Raw genomic sequence first — 23,988 nt, 5'->3', positions numbered from 1 at the left:
ACCCTCCATATTTGTCTTTTTCATTAGGGGTTCACAAGCATTGCTCACCCCGAGTTACAGACAAATGCTGAAAGACTTCGCCTTTCGCCCAACCTGATAGCTCTGCTTCCGAGGCATCGAGAAAAGTTCTGCTTAACCAACCAGCTATACAAGAAGCAGTTCTTCAGGCAGTACAACCTTGTGTGTTCAGGACTGGACCTTCCAGCTTTCCTTGCAAGCATAGGCTTTCCCGCCGAGTGGCAATGGATATAGCTGGATATCTCTTGAACTCCTCTGCAACACTGTCCCAGGGACTGGACCCATCTTCACTGGTGGGTGTCGTTGACAGAACTTCTCAGTTCAGAGTCACTCTTCAAGTCTGGGCTTCCTCGTTTTCTCCGCCGAGGGTTGCTTCTCTCCCTTTCATTTGTGAAGAACATTGGCCCTTGTGACCTAGTCTTCTATCTGAAGATTTAGGTACGGATGAGAAGCTTCTTAGGTATTGCTGTCCCAGGGAACTGTTCCCTGGGTAGCATGTGACTCTCGTTTAGGGTCCCTGTCCTGTGCTCTGCACGCGACCTTACAAGAGTCGTCGGATAGAGATGTGCCCTCTTAGGACCATCTCTCATCTCGCTCTGGCCTTGACGTAAAAGATGGAAGAACAGGTGAAGGTGATCGAAATCTCGACTCTTTCTCAGATGTCATAAGTGGACTCCGAATTGATCGGCATCTATTGTCGGGTTCGAGTCCTTCTTGTTCCACACCTCCTTGGACTTTGTATCGATGATCCAGACCAGTCGTTACTTTGTCCTATTAACCCTTTAACGCCGAAGCCCTATTTACAAAAACGTCTCCCGTATGCTGGTGGCGTTCGGTGAGTTAGCGCCCGAAGCGGAAAAAGTTTTTTCAAAAATTCACAGTTCATTTTTGGTTCATTTTTTTTTTTTTTTGTCATTGCCTGAAGTTTAGTATGCAACCATCAGAAATGAAAAAATATCATTCATATATAAATATTGGAATATATGACAGCGAAAAAAAAAAAACTCGTATATAATTGTATACAAATCGCGCTGTAAGCAAAACGGGTAAAGCTAATGAGTTAATTTTTTTAGTTGTATTGTACACTAAATTGCGATGATTTTGGTATATAACAAATTTTAAAACAATCAAAGCAACACAGAGAAAATATTATCACAAAATGATGCATGAATTAAAACGTCATGGACGTAAAAAAATGTTTTTTTTTTTCAAAAATTCACCATAAATCGAAATATTGTGCTAGAGACTTCCCGTTTGTTGAAAAATGAAGCTAATTGATTGAATATTACTAGACTGTAAGTGTTTTAGCTTACAATTGCAATTTTCTACCATTTCGGTCGAGTTAAAGTTGACCGAAAGTCGAATTTTTTCTATTTATTGTGATTTATATGGAAATATTTCAAAACTGATAAAAGCTACAACCATGAGTTATTTTTGTTGTATTGTACATGAAATTGCGCACATTTTCATATATAAAACTTTATGTAACGACTAATTTAAAGCGGTGCAAATATTACAACGAGACGAAAGAATTTCTGAGATGTTCGGCTGAGTGACCGCACAGACGTAAGGAAAATGTTTTTTTTAAAATTCACCATACATCGAAATAGTGCTAGAGACTTCCAATTTATTGCAAAATGAAGTTAAACGATTGAATATTACTAGAATGTAAGAGTTTTAGCTTACAATTGCGTTTTTTTACCATTTCGGTCGAGTTAAAGTTGACCGAAGGTTGAAATTTTGGCAGTTATTGTGATTTATGTGAAAATATTTCAAAACTGATAAAAGCTACAACCATGAGCTATGTTCTGTTGTATTCTACATGAAATTGCGCACATTTTCATATATAAAAGTTTATGTAACAACTAATGTAAAACGATGCAAACATTACGACAACATGACGAAAGAATTTCTGAGATGTTCGCCGAGTTACTGCGCCGCAGACGTAAGGAAAAAAGTTTTTTTTTTTAGAAATTCACCATAAATCGAAATATTGTGCTAGAGACTTCCAGTTTGTTGCAAAATGAAGGTACATGATTGAATATTACTAGAATGTAAGAGTTTTAGCTTATAATTGCGTTTTTTTATCATTTCGGTTGAGTTAAAGTTGACCGAAGCTTGAAATTTTGGCAGTTATCGTGATTTATATGAAAATATTTCAAAACTGATAAAAGCTACAACCATGAGTTATTTTCTGTTGTATTCTACATGAAATTGCGCACATTTCCATTTATAAAACTTCATGTAACGACTAATATAAAACAGTGCAAACGTTACGACAACATGACGAAAGAATTTCTGGCGCGGACGTAAGGAAAAAGTTTTTTTCAAAAATTCATCATAAATCGAAATATTGTGCTAGAGACTTCCAATTGGTTGCAAAACGAAGGTAAATGATTGAATATTACTAGATCAGAAGAGTTTTAGCTTAAAATTGCGTTTTTTTACCATTTCCGTCGAGTCAAAGTTGACCGAAGGTTGAAATTTTGGCAGTTATCGTGGTTTATATGAAAATATTTCCAAACTGATAAAAGCTACAACCATGGGTTGTATTTTGCTGTATTGTACATGAAATTGCACACATTTCATATATAAAACTTTATGTAACGGCTAATATAGAACAGTGCAAAAATTACGACAAAATGACGAAAGAATTTATGAAATTTTCGGCTGAGTTACCGCCCGTGCGTAAGAAAAAAGTTTTTTAAAAAATTCACCATAAATCGAAATATTGTGCCAGAGACTTCCAATTTGTTGCAAAATGTAGGTACATGATTGAATATTACTAGAATGTAAGAGTTTTAGCTTACAATTGCGTTTTTCGACCATTTCAGTCGAGTCAAAGTTGACCGAAGGTTGAAATTTTTTCTAGTTGACGTACGGTACGTCCACTCGGCACCCAACAGACAATTTTAGTCGACTTATGATACGTCCAATAGGCGTTTAAGGGTTAAGGAGCTGTGATACTTTCTGAAAAGGCTCGACATTCCTAACCTAGATGTCGTCGACGTTTTCGCTATTACTATCTCTCCCAAGGGAGAAGTGTCTAAGGACACATCTTTGGCCTGTCTTCGAGAAGCGATCAGAGGAGGTACTCAGCAGCTGGCGACGACAATACCAGCACTTTCCACCAGAGAGCTCACGAAATCAGTTGCTTGGTCCATCCCTTGCATTCTGGAAGTTTCTGTCGGTCTGGAAGCAAGATGTGATCTCATAGACCACACTCTTGTCTTCCTGTGGTCTTGCCTACAGGCCCTTGCAACCTCTTTTCCTTGGCCCTGTGGTGGCTGCTCCACAAGTTGTGTTTTCTTACCCTGCTCCTTCAAGTGGACTAGTAGCATCTCACCTAAGGTGTTGGTTCTGGAAGTGAGAAGGATACTGAGAGTGACTGGCCTCTCTTCTTCCTCCTTCGGGATGAGAATAGGACTCGAACCAATACTTGCTGGATCTGGTGTCTGATGTGGTAAGACTACACATCGAGCACCTGTTGTATTTTTCTTCTAGAATCATAGAAGTAATTCTGCTCCTTCCTCTAGCAAGGGGAGGAAGGAGAGACTGGCAGTAAGGGGAACCCTATCTCGGGTTTTCCTTACTGCCTCCGGCTCTAAGATTCTTCCAGTCTGTTTCGTATGAGTTACGTTTCCTCGTTCATGTGAAAAGGTCCAGTATCTGACATTTGATCTTGCAGTTCCTACACTCCGATCAGTATGTCAGAGGCACAGTACTCCTCCTACCTCTTTCGACCAGGAGTAGCCCAGGTGTGCAGAACTCCAGTTAGTTCAAGAGACTCACTCAGATTCCTCCCTCCAACCAGTGAGTCTTCCTAATGTAAAGGACCGATGGTTTGTATATTTTGTTGGAACAAATCACAGATTTTGAAAGTAAATTGTATTTTTCCTAACTATACAAACCTGAGGTCCTTTACATTACATTTTATGCCCGCCTCATGCCACCCCTCAATCTGAACCTGGACCAAAAGGCAAACTGGAATGTTTACATCCGGGCAGGCAGGTATTCCCGCCTACCTGATGGTAGTTACTGCCTAATCACCTTGTTCAAGAGTTTAATGGCCGTGTCCAGCTTTGCCATAAGTAATTCCTAATGTAAAGGACCTCAGGTTTGTACAGTTGGGAATAATACGATATACTTTCAAAAACTGTGATACCAAATTTAATACAAGAGCAAGGGAAAAACTGAAAGCTTGGACTAAGTCAGCGGACAGTAACTGAGCCTTGCGTAGAAGAACTGAAGGAGTTTTGACTGAGCACTAGCTGCTATCGAGTTATGCAGGTGCACAAAAAGGCTAAGTAAAAATAATCGGTTTTTGTACGTGGAATGGTTTTTTCTCTAAGCCTTTTTGATTAACAACATATGATGCCAACAGATGAAAGGGGTCACCCAACAGCGAGATACTGACTGGCAGTTGGAAGTCTTGCACTGATTTGCCCATTTATAAAAAATAGTTTACATCCATGAAAGTTTTTATTTTTTCGGTTTAAAAGTGTTTTTCTGAAATAATACCTTGTATCCATAAAGAAAAAACTGATCAAGTTTTAGTAGTATTTCTTATGTTTACTTACTTAAGGAACAGTTTGAGGGCAAGTAAGGAACAGCTTTCAGGACAAGTATTTTTATTTGGATTTCAGGTGATACACATACTACGACCATTAAGCCACCTTAGCAGTCTTTATATATTTGGAAAGCAATCTTGGACACCATGGGTACTATCTCTTGGAATGGACTTTGTAAGGTTAGTAAAGTATCCTAAGACTTTTTTTTTTTTACAAGAAATCCGAGCTTTTGCATCATGATCTCTCTAACTTAATTTACTGTTATATTATGGTTAATTAGCTTAAGTTATACTTTATTCAAAAGACACTAGTTACAGAGTGACCAAATGAGTTTTGTGTCTGAACTTGAATAAATACTGCTAAGAAATTTATTGGCATTCACATGCTTGTATGGGAATAAATAATCACAGGTGTCACCGAGATCAAAGTATTTTTTAATAATAATTATAACTATTTTATTATTTAAATATACCTATAGCATAATCAGTGGCTCTCTTTGGGGAAAGCAATTAGAATCATTTTCATTTGGACTACTGTAATAACTCATAATCTTGACTTACATTTCCATAGATTTCAAAAACAGTGATTTATATGAATCTAGCAAGTTGCTAGATTCACCCTTTCCTGGCAGTGCATTATCATTAACACAGAACAACAAAAATGAGAATGCAATTGTTCTGCTTCATTAGGCATCAGCAATGTAAATAGTATGCATCCTAGAAGCACAAGAGAAAACATTTTGGGCACTGGACCACTCTACTATGTGGTTTTTTGTGCATAGTATCAGTATCAATCGACGAAGTCATGACGAAAAGTTAATAAGAGAATAGTTAATGTGAATTTGTTCCTCAGATGTAATGGTGCATAATCTGTTGAATGATTTTCCAATTTTTTCTGTACTTAAATACAGCAAACATCCTTTTTTAAACTTTATCAAGCATGAAGCATTGTACAGTATAGAATTGTCACTTGGAGTTTCGTGTTTTTTGTCATCCACATGTATGACCACTAAACTAAGCATGTCCATTCTTGTGAACCTTTTTGAAGATCAAGACCTCTGCTTTGATAAGACTTTTAAAGCTAGAGGAATCCAGTATCATAACACAGTTTCTCACAGGTATTTTCATGGCAACAGGAAGAGCACTCTCATGTCTATTTTCTGGCATCATAATTTTTGTTCCATTGATAAAATATTAACCAAACAAGGAAGATTGTCCAAAGATATATTATCTGTGATGAATCTTACCTGTATTGAAGTTAGCTTACATCTTTGCATCTAGTTCAAGTGTTCTCCACCAGGTGAGTGTAGAATATTTCTGTTCTAGTCAGAATTCTCCTCGCCATATTAAAGGCTGGTGCATCCGCCCATTCTTGGAATATTTTTGCTGTTGTTAGTTGACTTTCATGGCATTTTACTGGAAGTAGTAAAAGCATGTGGCGCACTGTAGGCATTAGTAAAAAACAACGTCCCTTTGGCTCCCAGCTGCACGCAGTTTTTGGCCTTATATTTTATCTGCATTTCTGCTTCCTTTCTTCTATCTTGATGTCCAACCACCCCATCTTTCTTTACACAGTTTTAATTTGGTTTCATAAATCAGTTCAGAAGATATAGTTGTTCCTACATGATATACAAACCCTCGGTCCTTTACATTAGGAATTACTTTCAGCGAAGCTGGAAACAGCCGTTGAACTTTCAGAGAAGGTGGTTAGGCAGTTAACTACTGTCTGGTAAGTGGGAGTCCCGCCTGCCCGGATGTAAACATTCCAATTTGCTTTCGGCCGTCGTGTGTGCTAGCCCTTTGCCCTGATTGCCGTTTCGCTGTTTTCCTGGTGGGATCTTTCTGGTTTTTTATTGTTCTTTTGTGTATTTTTGTGTTTGATATCATTTCTGGATTATGCAAACCCACGAATCATCTAATCCTGTTTGGAAGGCCATCACCCAGCATTTGTGCCCTGGCGTTGTGGCAAGGGTTGTACCCGCTTCTGTTCTCCTATTGATGTTGACCCTCATGTCCTCTGCACTACTTGGAGGGGGCATGATTGTAATCCTTAATCTCCTTGTGCAGTGGCCGAAGTTCACTGGGAGGAAACAGTATAGGAAGAAGGCTGCCAAGATGTTGTTGAAAGGATATACGCCTCCAACTACGTCATTATTAGCTGACCCCTCTTCCCCATCTGGCTGTCTCTCCTTCAGGGAGTGATCTCTCCCTCGTCATCTTCACTCGCTTCGTCAGGTCGCTCCAGGGGGGTGGGGACACTTTTCCCTCGGAACGAGAGGAGTCTCCCTCTACTCACCCGACTTTGCTTGCTTCTCTAGATTTGGTGGCTGCTCCAGGAAGCATGGATCTCCTTGGGCTCTCGGGCACTCCACCCGTGCAGGGTATCTTGGTGCACCTGAGACGTTTCCTGGTGGTCACCCATGCTGCAGTCACACCAACGACGACCACGGTAACCATGATGGCATTTGCAAAGGTCCCCACTTCGGTGTCAACGCATTTCCAACTCTCATGTCCCCGTTCATGCTACAGCACCCCAGTATGCAGTGTCTATGCCTCTGATTGTACCCATGGTCCCGACTGCTCCTGCTATGCCTCCTGTCATGGTTGCTCCTGTTGCCTTGGGGGCTCCTGCTGTTCCTGTTGCCCAGGCTGCTCCTGCTGTGCCTCCTGTCCCAGCTGCCCTGGTTGCTACTGTTGCCGCTCCTGCTGTTTCTGATGCTCCTGTTGCCCTGGCTGTCCTGTGTTTTCTGCTGCTCCCTCTTGGATAGGCAACCTGACCACCATCCTGAAGAAGATGTTGAGGAAGAAATCGAAGAGGAGGTCCTGTAAGGTGTCATCGTTGTCTGCTGCCTCTTCTTCTTCTGAGGCTTGTCGGCCGAAGGAGAAGTCCAGCCTCGGGACTTCGAAGGGGCTGCCTCCCTCTGCAGGGGATGCAGTGAGATCTCTTGTTGGCTCTTCCTGGCCCTCGGGCTCGGGATCCGGTTTGCATACCCCGCTGCGGCCTCACGTCTCGGGAGTCTTGGCATGCGGGTCTCCTAGGCCTGTGCTCCCAATACCATTTCGAAGGAGTCCGCTTCTAAGACTGGTACTGTGCCTGTCTCTTCCCAAGTTTCTTCGGACACTCAAGAGGAGACTGCTCTTGTTGATCATTCTGTACGAGATTTGGGAGTATCGGGTGCTCGGCCGAGTTGAGTCATGCTGAGTGCTTGGGATTCCGCGGAATTTTGGGCACCCCAGACCAGCACTGGCGAGTCTGCTTCCTGGTCTGGGCGGGAGAAAGTGTTGAAATATGCAGGTGTTTTGACACTTCCTGCCAGCACTGCTTCAAGTGCTTGGCCAGGTTCCCAACCCTGTGTCTCGGACCCGAGCACTTGGAGATGTAGAGAGGAGGTCCCCTGTTCAATATTCTTCTTGAAGAAGACTGGAGCATGTCATGAAGACAGGACATGTTCACATCAAGCAGCTCCTGAACACTCAACTCTGATCAGCCTCGGTCGCTGGAGGGGGTGCTTGGCTGTGCTCGAGTGAACCTCTCTGTTCTCCTCGGCAGCGCTTCGCCAAGGCGTAGGCGCTCTCCTATACCTGTGCCACTGTCACCACCATGGTTTGGTGACCGCCCACGGCCTACCTCTCCTGCTGGTTCTTCTGGCAGGACAAGTAGGAGTACTTGATCCCCCTCACCTGTTTCCTCAACCTCCTGGGGTTTTACCGTGAGGCGCGAGTCGGACAGGAGGGACTCCAACGAGATTGCTTCTTCTCATAGTTTGACCGAGGGCCTACGCAACGGGTTCTGTTCTCAGACTGGCTCGGTCATACGCTTAAGTAGTCGATTAGGGATCCCAGGAGTCTGCTGAGTTTCTCCCTCCTGCGGGAAGAGTAGGTCAGGAGGACCGCACCCTGGAAGGTGCGGTCCTCTTCTTCAGGATGCGGACACCCCCGAAATAGAGAGGACCTTTGCAGAGGTCATTGCGCTGATTCTTTAGCACAATGATGTCGGGGAGGGGACCACTGCCTCTTCTGTGGATTGTCCTTTGCGCTTCGAATACTTTTGGGGTCCCAAGAAGGAACCCTAGGCTTTGGTGGGGCTGCCGTGGTCTGTGCTTTTCAAGGGGGTATTCGATCAGGTGAATAACCTTGTCTCTGGGCAGGAAAATTACTTCGGTCAAACCTCTCGGACAAGCTCCTTCCCCCTCCTCTGCCTTGACAGAAGTGATTCTACATCCCCTCTGAGGGGTTTTTGCCGACTAAGCAGGTTGAGCTGGACCTGGTTTGCATAGGCCCAGGTCTCTCGCTGCAGCATCTTGCTGCGGAAGGGGTCTCCCTCTTGCAGCAAGAGGCAGTGAACCTGGAGGCCACCGCTATGGCAGCTTTCCAGGCAGTCTCCTGGTTGGATCTGTGGTCGTTCACGGTTTCCAAGGTTGCCGCCTCCTCGGGTGTGATCATTCCTGGAGAGGACTTTGTGTTCGGGAGAACATGCCAGTCTGGAGGTAGGGCTATCCCCTACCCAGTCCACTACATGGCAAACCTGTGGGCAAACCTGGTGCTGAAGAGGAGGGAGGCTGTCCTGAATCAGATCTTCGGGTCTTTAGGTCCTGAGTTGGCATTGACCCTTAAGAACAGACTGTTGCTGGGCTCTGCCTCGCTCTTCCCTAGAGAGTTGGTAGATGCTGCGGTGGATGAGAGACATGCCAAGGATGGCGGCCTTGTTCACCAGGAAGTGGCCAAGACCTCCGGGTCTTCACGTGCCACTGCAGCCCAACCTTCGGGTCAGGCCAGAACTTCCTCGACCCCTAAGAAGACCCAGGCTTTGAAAGGCACTCGAGGTAACACCCAGCCTTCTTCTTCCCCTGCCAAGAAAGGCGCACAGTTGTGTCCCTTTCAACCCTCTTTCCAGTCAGGGGCAAAGTAAGAAGAAGGGAGGACACTAGGGGCAGTGTTTCCCTCCAGCTGCTGCCATTGGTGGAGGTGTCTGTCAAGCCATTGGGCAACATGGCAGCGACATGGAGCTGAGACCTGGTAGTGGATGTCCTTCGGGAGGGATATCTACTCCCCTTCGAGTCTCAACCACCTCTCACCAACAACCCGGTCCGTCTCCTCATCTACATTCCCGGCTCACCGAAGGATCTTGCACTCAAGGAAGAGGTGCAAGCAATGCTGAAGAAGGGTGTTGTAGAAGTTGTGTCGGGTCAGTCCCAAGCTTTTACAGCTGCATCTTTCTTGTAGAGAAAGCCTCATAGACCTCACTCCCTTGAACTGATTCATTTGCCAGACTCGGTTCACAATGGAAACAGCATGCTCAGTCCTCACCTCCATCGGGGAGAACGACTTCATGCTTATGGTGGACTTGAAGGATGAGTATTTCCAAATACCCATCCATCCGTTCTCTTGCAAGTACCTTTGCTTTATCCTTGGGGAAGCAGTGTTCCAGTTCAGGGTACTGTGTTTCAGGCTCTTGACCGCTCCCCAGGTGTTCACATGAGCGTTCTCACCCTTATGTCGGCTTGGGTCCATTTGCACGGGATATGTCCTTTGAGTATCTTGACAATTGGCTCAACCTGTCCGGCTCGCAGTTGCTACAGGACAGGGATCAGCTTCTTGAGTTCTGCTCCAGCCTAGGGGTCGTAGTAAATCTCGAGAAGTCTGCTGTCATCCCCAAGCAGAGGATAAAGTACCTGGACATGCTGATAGATACAGTAGCAAGAAGAGTCTCTCCTCAGACTCTTGTATCAGCAGGTTCAGGAAGGCAGCGCAGCTGTTCCTGTCTCAACGGGGGCACCCAGCTCGATAATGGCAAGTTGTCATCAGTCACCTGTCATCGTTGGAGAAGCTGATCCCTCGTGGGCAGCTTCACCTTTGTTCTCTCCAATGGAGAATGAAGGAGTACTGGTCCCAGTCTCGAGACCCTCAATCCTTTCCCATTCCACTTTCAGAAGAAGTGAGACAGGATTTAGACCGGTGGACAGATGACAGGAACCTCTTAATAGGAGTATCCTTGCATACTCCCCCTCCCGACATGCTTGTGTTCACAGATGCATTAACTGAGGGATGGGGCGTAAACCTGGAGGAGTTGCTGACTTTTGGGGTGTGGAACAGAGACGACAAGCGCCTTCACATCAGCGTCCTGGAACTCAAGGCGGCCTTCTTGGCCCTCCAAGAGTTTCAGGGTCGAATGATGGGATACTTGGTGATGTTGATGAGCGACAACGCCACAGAAGTGGCATATGTCAACAAGCCTTGTATCCCTCCCGCTGCATCAGTTGACATTGCAGGTGCACAAGTGGGCAGTTGCTCACTTGATAGAGCTGTCAGCCAGGTACATTCCAGGCAAGAGGAATGTAGTGGCAGACAAGCTCAGCTGCCAGAATCATGGAGAGGTTGTTTGACCTGTGGGGGCTTCCTGTCATTGATCTGTTTGCCACCCAGCACAACAGAAAGCTTCAAGTCTTCCACTCTATTGTGCTGGACCCATGGGCGGCTGCAGAGGACGCATTCTAACATGCGTGGGACAACCTTGATGTTTACGTCTTCCCCATGTTTTGTATGATTCGCCAGGTGATCAGCAGGGTGTTGATCACCTCGAATCTCAGGATGAATCTGGTGGCTCCCAAATAGCCGCAAGCCGTTAGGTATCCCGACCTGCTAGCTCTGCTGTCAGAGGCACTGAGAGAGATTCCTCCCTGGCCCAACCTTCTGTGTCAACCACACGTGGAGCGGTACCATCAGGCAGTGTAGCCCGTGTCTTCACAGGTGGAGATTATCCAGCATCTCTTGCAAACCAGTGGCTTTTCTCGCCACACAGCAACAGAGATGGCTGGATATCTCAGACAGTCCTCTGCAGTGGTTTACCAAGGAAAATGGGCTGTCTTCTGTGGTTGGTGTCGTAGACAGGGTCTCTCTCCAGTCGGAGCTACCATTCAGCAAGTTGCGGACTTCCTCGTCTTCCTTTGCCGAGAGAAGCTTCTCTTCGTCTCAACTGTAAAAGGCTATAGGGCTGCACTTGCCTAGTCTTGCGCCTGAAAGGTATGGACATCTCTTTGGAGATTTTGCTACTGATGAGAAGCTTCGAAAGGTCTTGCCCTCCCAGAGACCTCAGGCCCCCTGCGTGGGATGTGACTCGTGTTTTGAGGAGCCTGACTTGTGCACCATAAGAGCCCTTACAAGAGTCTTCAGGCAGGGATCTAACCCTCAAGACCATCTTTCTGCCTGGCCTGGCATCGGTGGAGAGAGTAGGCAAACTTCATGGACTTTCCTTCGATGTTAAACACTCGAGGGGATGGGGATCAGTTATGCTTGACTTCGTCCCAGATTTCGTTGCGAAAACTCAGAACCCGTCGCTCCCTGACGCCAGGATCTAGTCCTTCACGATCCCCTCCCTAGAGGACTTGTTGATAATGATCCAGACGAGATGCTACTTTGTCCTGTTAGAGTGCTGCGGTACTATCTAAAGAGGACTCAACATCTCTGGCCTGAGTGTCGATGACTCTTCGTTAGTACTGGCTCATCCAAGAAAGAAGTGTCCAAGAACACGATTTATTTTTGGCTTCGTGAGATGATCAGGAGGGCTTACGCTGCAGCTGGCGAAGACGATACCGGCAACTTCTGCCTGAGAGCTCCCGAAGTTAGGGGCATTGGTCCAACCCTCACATTCTGGAAGAATCTGTCTTTTCCTCAGGCACTGAAAGGGGGTGTGGTCTCGACAGACCTCCTTCATGTCATTCTACTTCAGGACATTGCCCACAAGTCCTTGGACACTTTTTCCTTGGGACCTGTGGTGGCTGCTCAAAAAGTTGTGTAGCTTACCCAGCTCCTCTAATGGGACAGGTAGCATCTTGCTTAAGGTGTTCAGTTGGAAGTGTGTTTGCATGAGTGACTGGCCTCTCCTCCTCCTTCTTATCCTTCTTTCTCTTTCTTCAGGCAAAGATTGGGATTCGAGCCGACACATGCTGGAACTGGTGGCTGATGCAGGTAAGTCTATGCTTTGAGCATCCATTCTATTTTTATATCATTAGATTTATAGAAGCAAACCTACCCCTTCCTCTAGCAAGTGGAGGAAGGAGAGACTGACATTAAGTCAAACCCAATACAGTGGGTCCCTGCTACATCAAGTATCAGCAATTGTTGGTTCAGTTAATCGCTGGGTTTTCTGTGGCGCTTATCTCCAAATATATCGCAGAAAATTCACTAATTCACAAATTTTTTCATAGAGCAATATTCACTAATTATTGTATTTTCATTTTATTTTCATGACTAAATACATTTTTTACGATAAATGATTTACTAATTTTCAAATGTTAATATTAATGTAAACAGCAAAATATCAATAAAATGCTAAATTAAAATCCCACAAAATCACAAAACAGCTTACCAGTTCTCTCTCTCTCTCTCTCTCTCTCTTCTCAGTAAACAAATCAGCATACAAATCTTTTTGTGCAAAAACAGCAAAATTTCAGTAAAACTTTATTTCACTTACAGAATAAAGTATAATATTGATCATTATCATCGTAATATGTATAAAAAAGACAACAGATTGTCTTGACATCTGTAATTGTTTTTACTGTAGGTAAGTGTTGCCATATTGTTTCTTTCTCTGATTTACTGAACCGTGCTTCAATACAAGTTTAGTAGTTGACTCTTTGATTATCACACATATTATAACAATACACAAGAGAATATTTTATCAGTGTTGATATTTCATCTCTAATCAACATAAAAATATTTAAAATCTGAATTTCATATATAAGCAATGCAAGATTACTGTTATTATCCTCCCCAGCTTGTCAAGTAAGGCTCGTCACCAGCCGCTGTGCTGAGACTTTATTTGTAGTAAACACCAGTCCTCTCTTTCTCTTAATGAAATATGAATCATTGTATCATAAACTTTTATGTACAAACTAAAAAATAATTCCATTAATAAATTCATTTCTTTTAGCAATTAAAAAATTATTTTCCTAATTCTTTCAGTAGTAGTGAGCCTCAATCAGCTGATTCTCAGAACATAAACATTACAAATGCAGGAGTGGTTTTTTTTTAGACGTATTATGATGATAACAGATTAAAATAATAATACAGTATAAATGGATTCTGTAACTGAAATTAACATATTAATGTATTTACATTAATATTTGAAAATTAGTAAATCATTGCGACATATACATACACAAGAGAATATTTTATCACTGTTTATGCTTGGGACGAATATTTTTCAAAAGACAAAAATACACTTTACAGTACAAACTGAATTACTGTATAGTATTTTGCTGTGTTTACATTAATATTACAGTATGGTACTGCAATCAGTAGAGTAAATTGTTTTTTTATCATAAATGTATTCATTCATGAAAATACTAACAAAAATACATAGGCAGATCACTGTGATGTAAGCAAGCCTACTGTTTTGTTTGTACGTACGTATTGTACAATTGTACTAACAGTACAGTAGTTACATCATTCTGCCAACTACCCACGTATTTTAGACATGCTCTAAACTCATCCTAAACACTTTACATGTACTGTAATATTTTAAAATCATCTTACAAAATGCAAAAAAAAATCAATAAAATGCACAATTGAGCAGTACATGATGCATAATTGGCAATACATACCCTCACACAGTTCTCTGCTAAGACTTAAAGTGAAAGTACATAGCTGTAGGCCATAGTATGTACCTATATATTCTTAAGGCTAACGATGTAAGATGACTTTGAAATATTAAATTTATTCTATGATGATAATTTAGGGTATATTTGGTGTTTGAACCATTAAAATAGGCAGTTATAAGCATTTTTAGAGGTGGTTCTTTGGTGTCTGAACTATCTAAATAGAGGGAGATACCAACAACGCAGAATTTTACTTAAAGCGGGCGGTTGTGGTCCCTATCCCTTGCAGTTACCGGGGACCCACTGTACTCATATTTGTCTTACTGTCACTGACTTTTGGATTCATCCTAGCCTAGTTTCGTATGAGGTTATGTTTCCCCTCACTCATTCGAAAAGGCCCAAAGTCAGATAATTGATCATGCAGTTCCTATACTCTGATCAGTATGTCAGAGGCACGGTACTCTTCCTTGCTCTTTCGACCAGGAAGAGAAACCCAGGTGTGGTGAACTCCAGTCATTTCAGAGACTTACTAAAGCTTCCTCCCTCCAACAAGTGAGTCTTTCTAATGTAAAGGACCGAGGGTTTGTATATCCTGTAGGAACAAATCACAAATTTTTCAAGTAATTTGTATTTTTCCTAATTATACAAACCTGAGGTCCTTTACATTGCATTTCATGTCCACCTCGTGGTGCCCCTCAAACTAATACCTGGGCCAAAAGGCAAAGTGGAATGTTTACATCTGGGTGGGCTGGACCCCCACTTACTGGACGGTGGTTAACCACCTAATCACCTTGTTTGAATGTTTAACGGCCATTTCCAGCTTAGCTGAAAGTAATTCTTAATGTACAGGACCTCAGGTTTGTCAAGTTAGGAAAAATACAGATTGCTTTAAAAATTTGTGAATTTACACAGCACAATGGAGGTGTAATTCCATTTTTTCCTTGAGAGAAATAATTTCTTTTGAGAACTGCAAAGGCCCAAGTCCTCTAGTCGCAGTGGGAACAGTTATCCTAAACCAAATGAGAGTACCTGTCTTGTCTTTACTGTTTAAAATCCTGGGTTTGAGTTTTTGGGAAGCATGAACATACATTGCATGTATGGAAGTGCACCTTTTGTATCTGTTGGTATTATTTTAGTTTTAGACTGTCATTTGTTGGGCTTCTTGGACCAAGGCACAGGGGTGTCCTTTGACAGTACTTCTTTTCTCCATTTGGCTTCTGACTGTTCTATTCATGAATGCCTTACTCCCTCTTGTGGATCCACCTTCTGGGGGCAGTACTTGCCAGGAAGGATCCCTATACAAGTAAGAATGTATAAAGTTTCTCATAAGAAACTTAAAGTTTGCATGACAATGACAATGCATGTTCTTTTAACTACAATACCCCACCGTCCTTCTCTCAATGTGGGAATTGGCTAACTTGAACAGGTCAAAGTCATTCCAAATAATGAAAATTTGAATAAAAAATTTTTTCAAGTCCTATCACAAATTTTGAAAGTAATTTGTATTTTTCCTAACTATACAAACCTGAGGTCCTTTACAATAGGAATGTACTTCAGTGCAGCTGGAACACGGCCGTTTAACTTAAACAAGGTGATGTAGTACATAGTTAACTACCGACTACGGATGGGAGTCCCGCCCACCTAATCAGTATATACTCACTTTGCCTTTTGGCCCAGGAAGCAGAATGAGGGGTGGCCGAGGTGGGCATAAATTGTAAAGAACCTCAGGTTTGTATAGATAAGAAAAATACAAAATACTTTCAAGATTTGTGATTTGTTCCTACATGATATACAAACCCTCAGTCTTTTACAGTAAGGAGACTTACTTCTTGGAGGGAGGATTCTGAGTAAGCCTCTGAGCTGACTGAAGTTCGCCTCACCTGGGACTCCTTCCTGGTCATGTGAGAGCAAAGGAAGGATACCAGCCTCTGACGAGTTGAACAGAGAAGTGTGAATGACTGTGTTCAATTGTCAGACTTCTGGACCTTTCGAATTAAAGTGGTGTAGCAACATTGCTTTGAAAAAGGCTTGGATGAACCCAGAGCATCGGAGACAGTAAAACTAGGAGAACCAATGAGTTTGTTTTATTGTCAGTCCCTCTCTCCCCTGCCCAGAGACAAGGTTATTCACCTGGTCAAGTACCCCCTCAGCAAACACAGACCACCGATTGAAGTGAATTTCCCAGAGACCAGGTTACTCACCTGATTGAGTACCCCTTCAGCAAGCGCAGACCATGGCAGCCCCATCAAAGATTTTGGTTCCTTTTTCGGACCCAAAAAGGATTCAAAGCACGAAGGATGATCCACAGAAGAGGCTATGGTCCCTTCCCCGAGATCATTGTGCCGACGAATCAGTGCGATGACCTCTGCAAAGGTCCTCTGTATCTCAGGGCTGTCCAAATCCTGAGGAAGAGGACCCTTGAGTCCTTCCAGGGTACATTCCTCTCAATCCACTCTCCCCCGCAGGAGAGAGAACCTCAGCAGACCCATGGGATCCCTGCTCAACTACTTGAGTGTAAGACCGAGTCGGCCCGAGAACTGAACCTGGGGCCCTTGTAGCCGAACTCTGGTAAGACACTATTTCATCAGAGTTCCTACTGTCTAACTTGCGCCTCCCAGTGAAACCCCAGGAGGTTGAGGGGACAAGTGGGGAGGATCGAGCACTCCTACCTGTCCTACTGGAAGAACCAGCGGGGGAGGTAGGCCACGGGTGGTCACCAACCTGCGGTGGTGATGGCGGCATGGGTCTAGGAGAGCACCTACACCTCGGCGAGGTGCTGTCCAAAGGAGAATAGAGAGGTTGATGCGAATGCACCCGAGCTATCTCCTCCAGCGAGCGAGGCCAATCACACGATTGGGGCTGGTCAGAGCCGAGTGCCCAAGTACCATCTGAAGTGAACTTGATGTGCTCCAGTTTTCTTTGAGGCCGAAACCTCCCAAAAAGAAGTCTGAACAGGGGACCTCTTCTCTGCATCTCTGAGCACTCAGACCCTTGGGTCCGAGACACTGGGTGTGGAACCTGGCCAAGCACTCGAAGCGGTGCTGGCAGGAAGGGTTGAAACACCTGCATGTTTCAGCGCTTTCTCCTGTCCTGTGCCTAAACCAGACTGGGGAATGGATTTGGCTTGGCCAAGCACCCGATACTCCCGAATCTCATACAGAATGATCAACAGGAGTGGTCTCCTCTTGAGTGTCTGAAGAAACTGGGGAAGAGACAGGCACAGTACCAGTCTTAGAAGCAAGCTTCTTTGAACCAGTATCAGGAACGCAGGCCGGGGGGGCACGCGCACCTGAGTCTCCCGAGAAGCTAGACCCCTGCAGGGTACGCAAACAGGATCCTGAGCCCAAGGGCCGGGAAGAGCCAATGAGAGTTCCCACTCCCCCTGTGGGGGGAAGCAGCCCCTTAGAAGTCCCAAGTCTTAGGGGGATGAGAGGCAGCCTTCTTCTTCTTTGGCTGACAAGCCTCAGAAGAAGAAGGGGAGGAGGCAGCAGGTGATGATGCCGAAGATGAAGAAGAGACATCTTCCAACTCCTTTTCTGCGATTCCTTCTTTGACATTTTCAGGATGGTGGTCAGGTCTCCAGTCCAGGAGGGAGCAGCAGGAGCAGCTGCAGCAACCTGGATGGCAGATGCAGCTGGGGCAGCAGGAACAGCAGCAGCAGCTACTTGAGTGTCTGAGGAAACTCAAGCAGAAGGATATACTAGTAAGGGTAACTTGGGGTTTTGAGAAAAAGTGAGTACCCAGTGATACAAGACCCGAGCACTCTGGTATCAGCGCAAATGAACCCAAACACTCGGCTCGGGCGAGCAGGGCTGATAATGCGATCACACACCTGGAGCTCCCGAGTCACAAGTGAATCGATCATCAGTTGCTCCTCTACTCGAGTGTCCGAAGAAACTCTAACAGGAGGGTATACCAGTGCATGGAGGTAACTCCCAGAATCTGGTAAAGTAACTTGATGTCTCGAGAAACCCGAGTACCTGAGGTGGTACGAGTCTTGCCTGAGACTCATACACCTGGAGCTCCCGAGTCATGAAAGAATCGATCATGGGTTGCTCCCTCTACCTGAGTGTCCGAAGAAACACAGGTAGAGGTTATACTAGTCTGGGAAAAATTTCCCAGAACTAGTATAGGAGACACAGGCTACCTCTTCAACTTGTGTCTGAGGAGATCCGGCCACCTGGTGCTCCTGTGTTGCAGGGTCTTGGGGAAACCCATGACACGGTTCCTGAGTCCTAAGACGTAGGAGAGCACCAAGAAAGAAGGTGAAGATGACGAGACAAATCGATTCCTGCTTGACTCTGCAAAACCATCACTGTCCTGGGACCCTTACATCATCACCATGCAGGAAAGTGAAAGAGGGATGAGAGCACACACACTCTGATCTCTGCTCTCTCTCTCTCTCTCTCTCTCTCTCTCTCTCTCTCCCCGAAGTCAAACCACAGGTTCAGTGAGAACCAAGCAACAGCTGCTTCATGCCTGTAGCGTCAGAAAAAGAGCAGGTGGGAACATACAAGACAATACTGCAAGTATTGCCAGCGAAAGAACCCTTATTCCCAGGACTGAGCGCTACAATATTTGCAAATATCAAAGAAATTTTCAGCAGAATAAACTCCTTCTTAATGTGAGTAAATAAAATCCTCACCAAGTGAAGGTACATCAAGAGCTAAACATGTTGCCTAGTTTAAGCCCATTGCCTTAGTCCAGTTTGACACATCATTGGCGTTGTAGGGTTTAGTATCAGTATGAATCACTATACTGTATTAGAATACTGAAAGCGTAAACTTGAGAAAAACACATCATCGGCTAATAAAAGTCGTAAGGTTTACAAGTATCTAATCACTATATTAGAATATTGAAAGCGTAAACTCTTAACAGAAAAAAAAGTTGTATTTGCATATATTACAACATGTTATATGATATCAATATCAACAAAATGAAGAAAATGTAAACAATGCCATACAGCAGGCAGAGAGGAGAAGCACACGTCCTTCCTCGCCGGTGGCCAAAAGCAAAGTTAGTATATACCAACTGGGTGGGCGGGACTCCCACCCATAGTCAGTAGTTAACTATGTACTTCATCACCTTGTTTGAGTTAAACAGCTGTGTTCCAGCTGCACTGAAGTAAATTCCTATTGTAAAGGACTGAGGGTTTGTATATCTTGTAAGAACAAATTTATTTTTCCTATGATACCAACAGTTTTAAAATGGAGTTTCCCACGGAAGGCACACTTTTGCAGTCACTGAAAATAAAAACAAAATCCTAAGGAGGCCTAACTTGTCTGCTGTGAGAATCAGCCTCTTATGCCTGCTACTTTGCCCTATGCTTGGGAAAGATCAGCAAAATGAGGTGCTGTTGAGGTGGGAAAATCCCCTTATGAAAGTGAAGGTTCGTATCTTGGGAAAAATACAAATTACATAAAAATTTATTTGTTCTGACAGGATGTGAACCTATGCTTTCATAAATGGAGACTGACTCCTAGGCAGGAGGGAGGATCCATCCTTACTACCCTGTGTGGTCAGGGTAACCTACGGATATTTCCACCCTCAGGTTGCTACAGCCACAGTCCTAATCTATAAAGTGTGAAGATAGAACCTCCATCTTGTACTCATCCTGTAGGCTCTCTTGTACCTTCTTGGGTTGAGCTCCTCCTCCAGGGGCTGCCACTATGGGGCCCCAGAGTGAAGGTGTCCAGGGACCTGTGCACCAGGTCCCTCAGGTAGGAAGAGGTGAAAGTGGATTGCTCCTTCCACATGCCCTCCTTCTATATCCCATAGAAGATCCTGTCTCCCTAATGTTGTGGGCGGGCCTTCACTTATCCTGGGGTCTCCCCTCTGCTCGCCTCATTATGACCTCCCTCAGCCAGGATGGTATCCTTACACACCTATTTCTTTGCCTTGCCTGTACTGACAGTCTCTGACAGCCAGGGTGGGGATTGAGAACTGTTAAGATCAGGTCTCAGGACTGGGGTCAAGTGGTTTTGAATTTTGGCCACAAACTCCAGGACAAATTCCAAGGACAAGAAGGACCAATCCTCAAGTTGGGAGATGATGTGGCTCCCCAACTTTTTTGGCACAGGCAAGTACCAGAAAGAACACTTCCATAGGGCTCGTAGGGGATGCCACACTTCTGGAATCCCCAGATGAATTGCTGACAGTTCCCACGATCTTGACAGGTTGATGCCCCTCAGCTGAACTTGTGTGAAGGCTGCCCTTTACCTCTTGATGGATGTTACTGAGTGCCATTTCACGTCTGAGGAAGACTGGGAAGTCTGCTACCTTGAGAGGAATGTGGCCCCTACTCCGGCACCATCCACAGTACTCAGTCCACTTTCTCTGGTAGACCATCCTTTGAAAAAACATTGCTGAGGAGTTGCTGGATAGACTCCAATTGTGAAGCGGGAGGGTGGCTGTTTTGATGGCATCTTCCGTTATGCTTCTGCATCAGGTCAGGTGTCTGAGGCAACCCTCTCAGGATGTCTATCAGGAGGGGCAGTAGGTCTGCTTACTGCTCCAACTTAGGCAACTGGGGTGCAACCAGGATCATTCAAAAGTCCCTGGGATTGGTAAAGCCTGTTCAGGATCCTTCTCAACTGGCAGAATGGTGGGAAGGAGTACACTTGTATGAGTATGTTGTCCTACAGATGTTAGGAGATCTCCTGCATTGCTGTTCTTTGGTCTGGTACCAGGGAGCAGTACAGGGGCAACTTGGTGTTGGTGGCCATTCAGAATAGGACTGGTCGATTGTGGGGCCCTTCCACAGTTACAGTAGACTGTTTTCTACCTCCTAACTAAGAGACCACACTGTCCTGGTCCTTCCTGCTGTGTTGGTCTGCTACAACATTCCTCCTCCCCAGAATGTACCTGGCTGTCAGTTCCAGGTCATGGGTGGCTGACCACTCTTTCATTCTCACTGCCAGGTCACACAGGGCTGGGGAGATTGTTCTTCATACGCTTGTTCACGTGGGGTACCACTGTCACTTTGTTGCTTTTCACAACTGAGTGGCCTGCCAGGAGGTGTTGAAAGTGCTGGAGTGAGAGCTGTGCTGCTTTCATTTCTAGGAGGTTGATGTGATCCTCCTCCTCCCTGGGACCCAAACATCCCTGAAATGCACTCTCCATTGACATGTGTGCCCCACCCCTTTCAGGTATCAGAGAATGCTGGCATCTCTGGGAGAGGTCTACTGAATGGCACTACCAACATCTGGTTAGATGGATCTTTCCACCTGTTAGATCTTCCCTGACTCCCATGGTCACTTATTTGGGATACAACAGGTCCTTCTTTGGTTGCTGCCAGTTGTTTTTCATCTCCTTCAGAGTCCCACTGGACTGGAGGTGTGCTCTTTCCTTCTTAACCAGCTTCTTGAAGGAGACCAAGTGGCCCTGGAGGATCTGCCATCTCTTCACTGGCTGGAATCTCTCAATGATGAAGTTGTGGGAGATGTTCAACAGGTTGGTTACCCTCTCCTGTGATGGGGAAAGTCCTTACCTCTTCCACGTCTATCTTAATACTCAAGCATTTGATGGTCTTGGGTCAAGTTGGACCTAGGCAGGTTAACAACTATGCCCAGTCTCTGGCACAAACTCAGGATCATGTCCCTGGTCCTCTGCTTTCTCTTATGAGGATGCAAGTATTAGCCAGTTGTCAAGGTAACATCTCAGTTGGATGCCCTTGGAATGTGCCCTGGAAGAGACAACCTGGAACACTGGTGAAGACCTGGGGAAGTGTTGCTTGACCAAAGCAGAGAGCCCTGAACTGGAATGTCATCCCTTTGGTGACGAACTGCAGGTACAGGCAGTCCCTGGTTATTGGTAGGGGTTCTGTTCCCAATGGCATGACGATAACGGAAAATTGGCAAAAATAGCTGCCAGAAATCCATCGCTAGACAAGTGCTGTAAAACCAGATCACCAATAACCGGGGACTGCCTGTATTTCCTGGAGGCTGAGTGAATGGGTCTCTGCTGGAGGTATCTGGAACAGGGAGAGGCATGTTTCCCAGTGTTGTTGTTCTGCCTCCTGAGAGGGACTGACCTGCTTATCAAGGGCTTGGGTTGGCAAAGGACACCTAGGAGAAGAGAGTGTCCCTCCTTTCCTCTGTGGCCTTCTAGACTTTGGCAGGTAGCAGTACGGTGAATCCTGCAGAGGGCTGTTCCTCAATGCCAGCCAACTCTCCTGAGAAATTCATCCTCATCACTGACAGGAGGGCCCCCTGCCACTTGATGATCATTTTGGCCCACAGGTGGCCCAGTTACCTCCTTAGGGCTGGCCATCTCTCCGGGATAACAGCATCCTTCATTTCTTAAAGCCATGCCCCTGGCACCTCCCAACCCAGGAGATGACTCTGATGATCCTCACCAGAATCAGCTCTGTGTTGGTGGCCTCCATCCTGCTGCTTGAACTGGCACATCATCCCCTAACCTGCAGTTGGATTGGTCAAGGTCCTGGGAATGGCAGGGCCTTCTTTGGAACGTAGTACACGACCTGGCATGGAAGTGAAGGTGGCAACAGTTCCTCCAACCTTGCCTGAAGTCAGGGAGTTCTCCCACCAGGTCGTCGAACTCCATGAGAACAGAGGCCTTCTAGCGGTCATCCATCTCATGTGAGCCACTAATTGAACCTTGGAGCATCTGTCCTGACCCTTGTTTTCTGCTAGCCTGTCTTCTGCACTCTGCTGGATGAAGAGGCTTGTCTTTGTGCACTGGTCTCTGCCCCCCGACCAGCCTCCAATCTCTGTCTTGAAAATCCTGGATGGAGCAGAAGGGTGAGTTGAGATGTTCGGGGTGGCAGGAACTGGGATGGGGCAAAGGTCTTCTGGAAGGGTCTCTGGAATATCCATCTCATCTCTACAATTGAACCTGGTCTGGTCTGCAGTGGGACCACCTACATCTCTGTTTGAACATCCTGGAGAGCTGTTTCATCGATCACCCTCCTTACTGTGGTGGGAGTGAGACTTCTTTCTGGCATGTACACTGTCCTGCAAGGTGCATCCATTTCACTGGTTCTGTTCAACAGTTCTGCTCCTCCTGGGCGATGACCAGCCTCCCCACGTTTTAGTGGGATGTCAAGAATTCTAACTGGAATGGAAACATTCTACACCCACCTGGTGGAGAACAGATGAACTAGACAGTCCATCCCTTTTTTTCTTTGAATGCTGATCCCAACTATGGAGCAAAGATATAAGCAAACTTTAACATTAGGTAAGTATCCCCATAAGGAACTTTATTATAAAAATTTTCATTTAGTTATACAAAACTCAAGCTTAGTTCCAGTGCTGTGCTTATAATTTCATAAATCACCTTTCTTGTAATCCTTAGAATATTCACTGTGTGTATCTTTTGATTCATAAAAAATTTGAAAGAAAAAAAAAGTGAGAAAATTTGTGTATGTAACTCACTTGTTTTGCATTTATCCACAGCTTGAAGTTGTATGATGAAAGCAAACTTACAAAAGTAGAGAAGGCTGAAATTATCCATAGAAGAATTGGCCTGCTGTACTATCTTGTACGTTCTCCAGCATTCCACGTTGTGACACAGAAGCGCATTGAACATTTTTTGTTGTCTGTTGGCAACAGAATTCCTCTAGCTAGGACAATTTGTAAGCCACTCCTTGAATACATTCCTGAATGGCAAAAGATATATGCATATACTTGGAGTTAGGGAGTATGTTAATTATGAATAGTTGTTGTTAAAAGAGTATTATAATTGTTAGTTTTTCATGTTCTGTGCCAGTGCCAGTTTTAGCTTTAAAAATAATGTTAATTACTTTTTATAATTGTAACAATGGGAATAAATTTGAAAAGTAAA

The 23,988-nt window shown here is 44.8% G+C and overlaps 1 protein-coding gene across 1 annotated transcript in view; it reads left to right on the top strand.

Moving 5' to 3' along the window:
- The window catches only part of Pex16 (peroxin 16), a 72,566-nt gene extending 48,578 nt beyond the window's left edge, over nt 1-23,988 (top strand). The window contains exons 6-7 of the mRNA XM_067101464.1: nt 4,665-4,768; nt 23,601-23,988. Coding sequence (XP_066957565.1) covers nt 4,665-4,768; nt 23,601-23,841 — 345 coding nt within the window. The 3' untranslated portion in view covers nt 23,842-23,988. The remainder of the gene's footprint in view (nt 1-4,664; nt 4,769-23,600) is intronic.

The sequence above is a fragment of the Macrobrachium rosenbergii genome, chromosome 57, assembly GCF_040412425.1.
Source record: "Macrobrachium rosenbergii isolate ZJJX-2024 chromosome 57, ASM4041242v1, whole genome shotgun sequence".
In the NCBI taxonomy this organism is placed as follows: domain Eukaryota; kingdom Metazoa; phylum Arthropoda; class Malacostraca; order Decapoda; family Palaemonidae; genus Macrobrachium; species Macrobrachium rosenbergii.
This window is presented reverse-complemented; position numbering and strand designations above follow the sequence as displayed.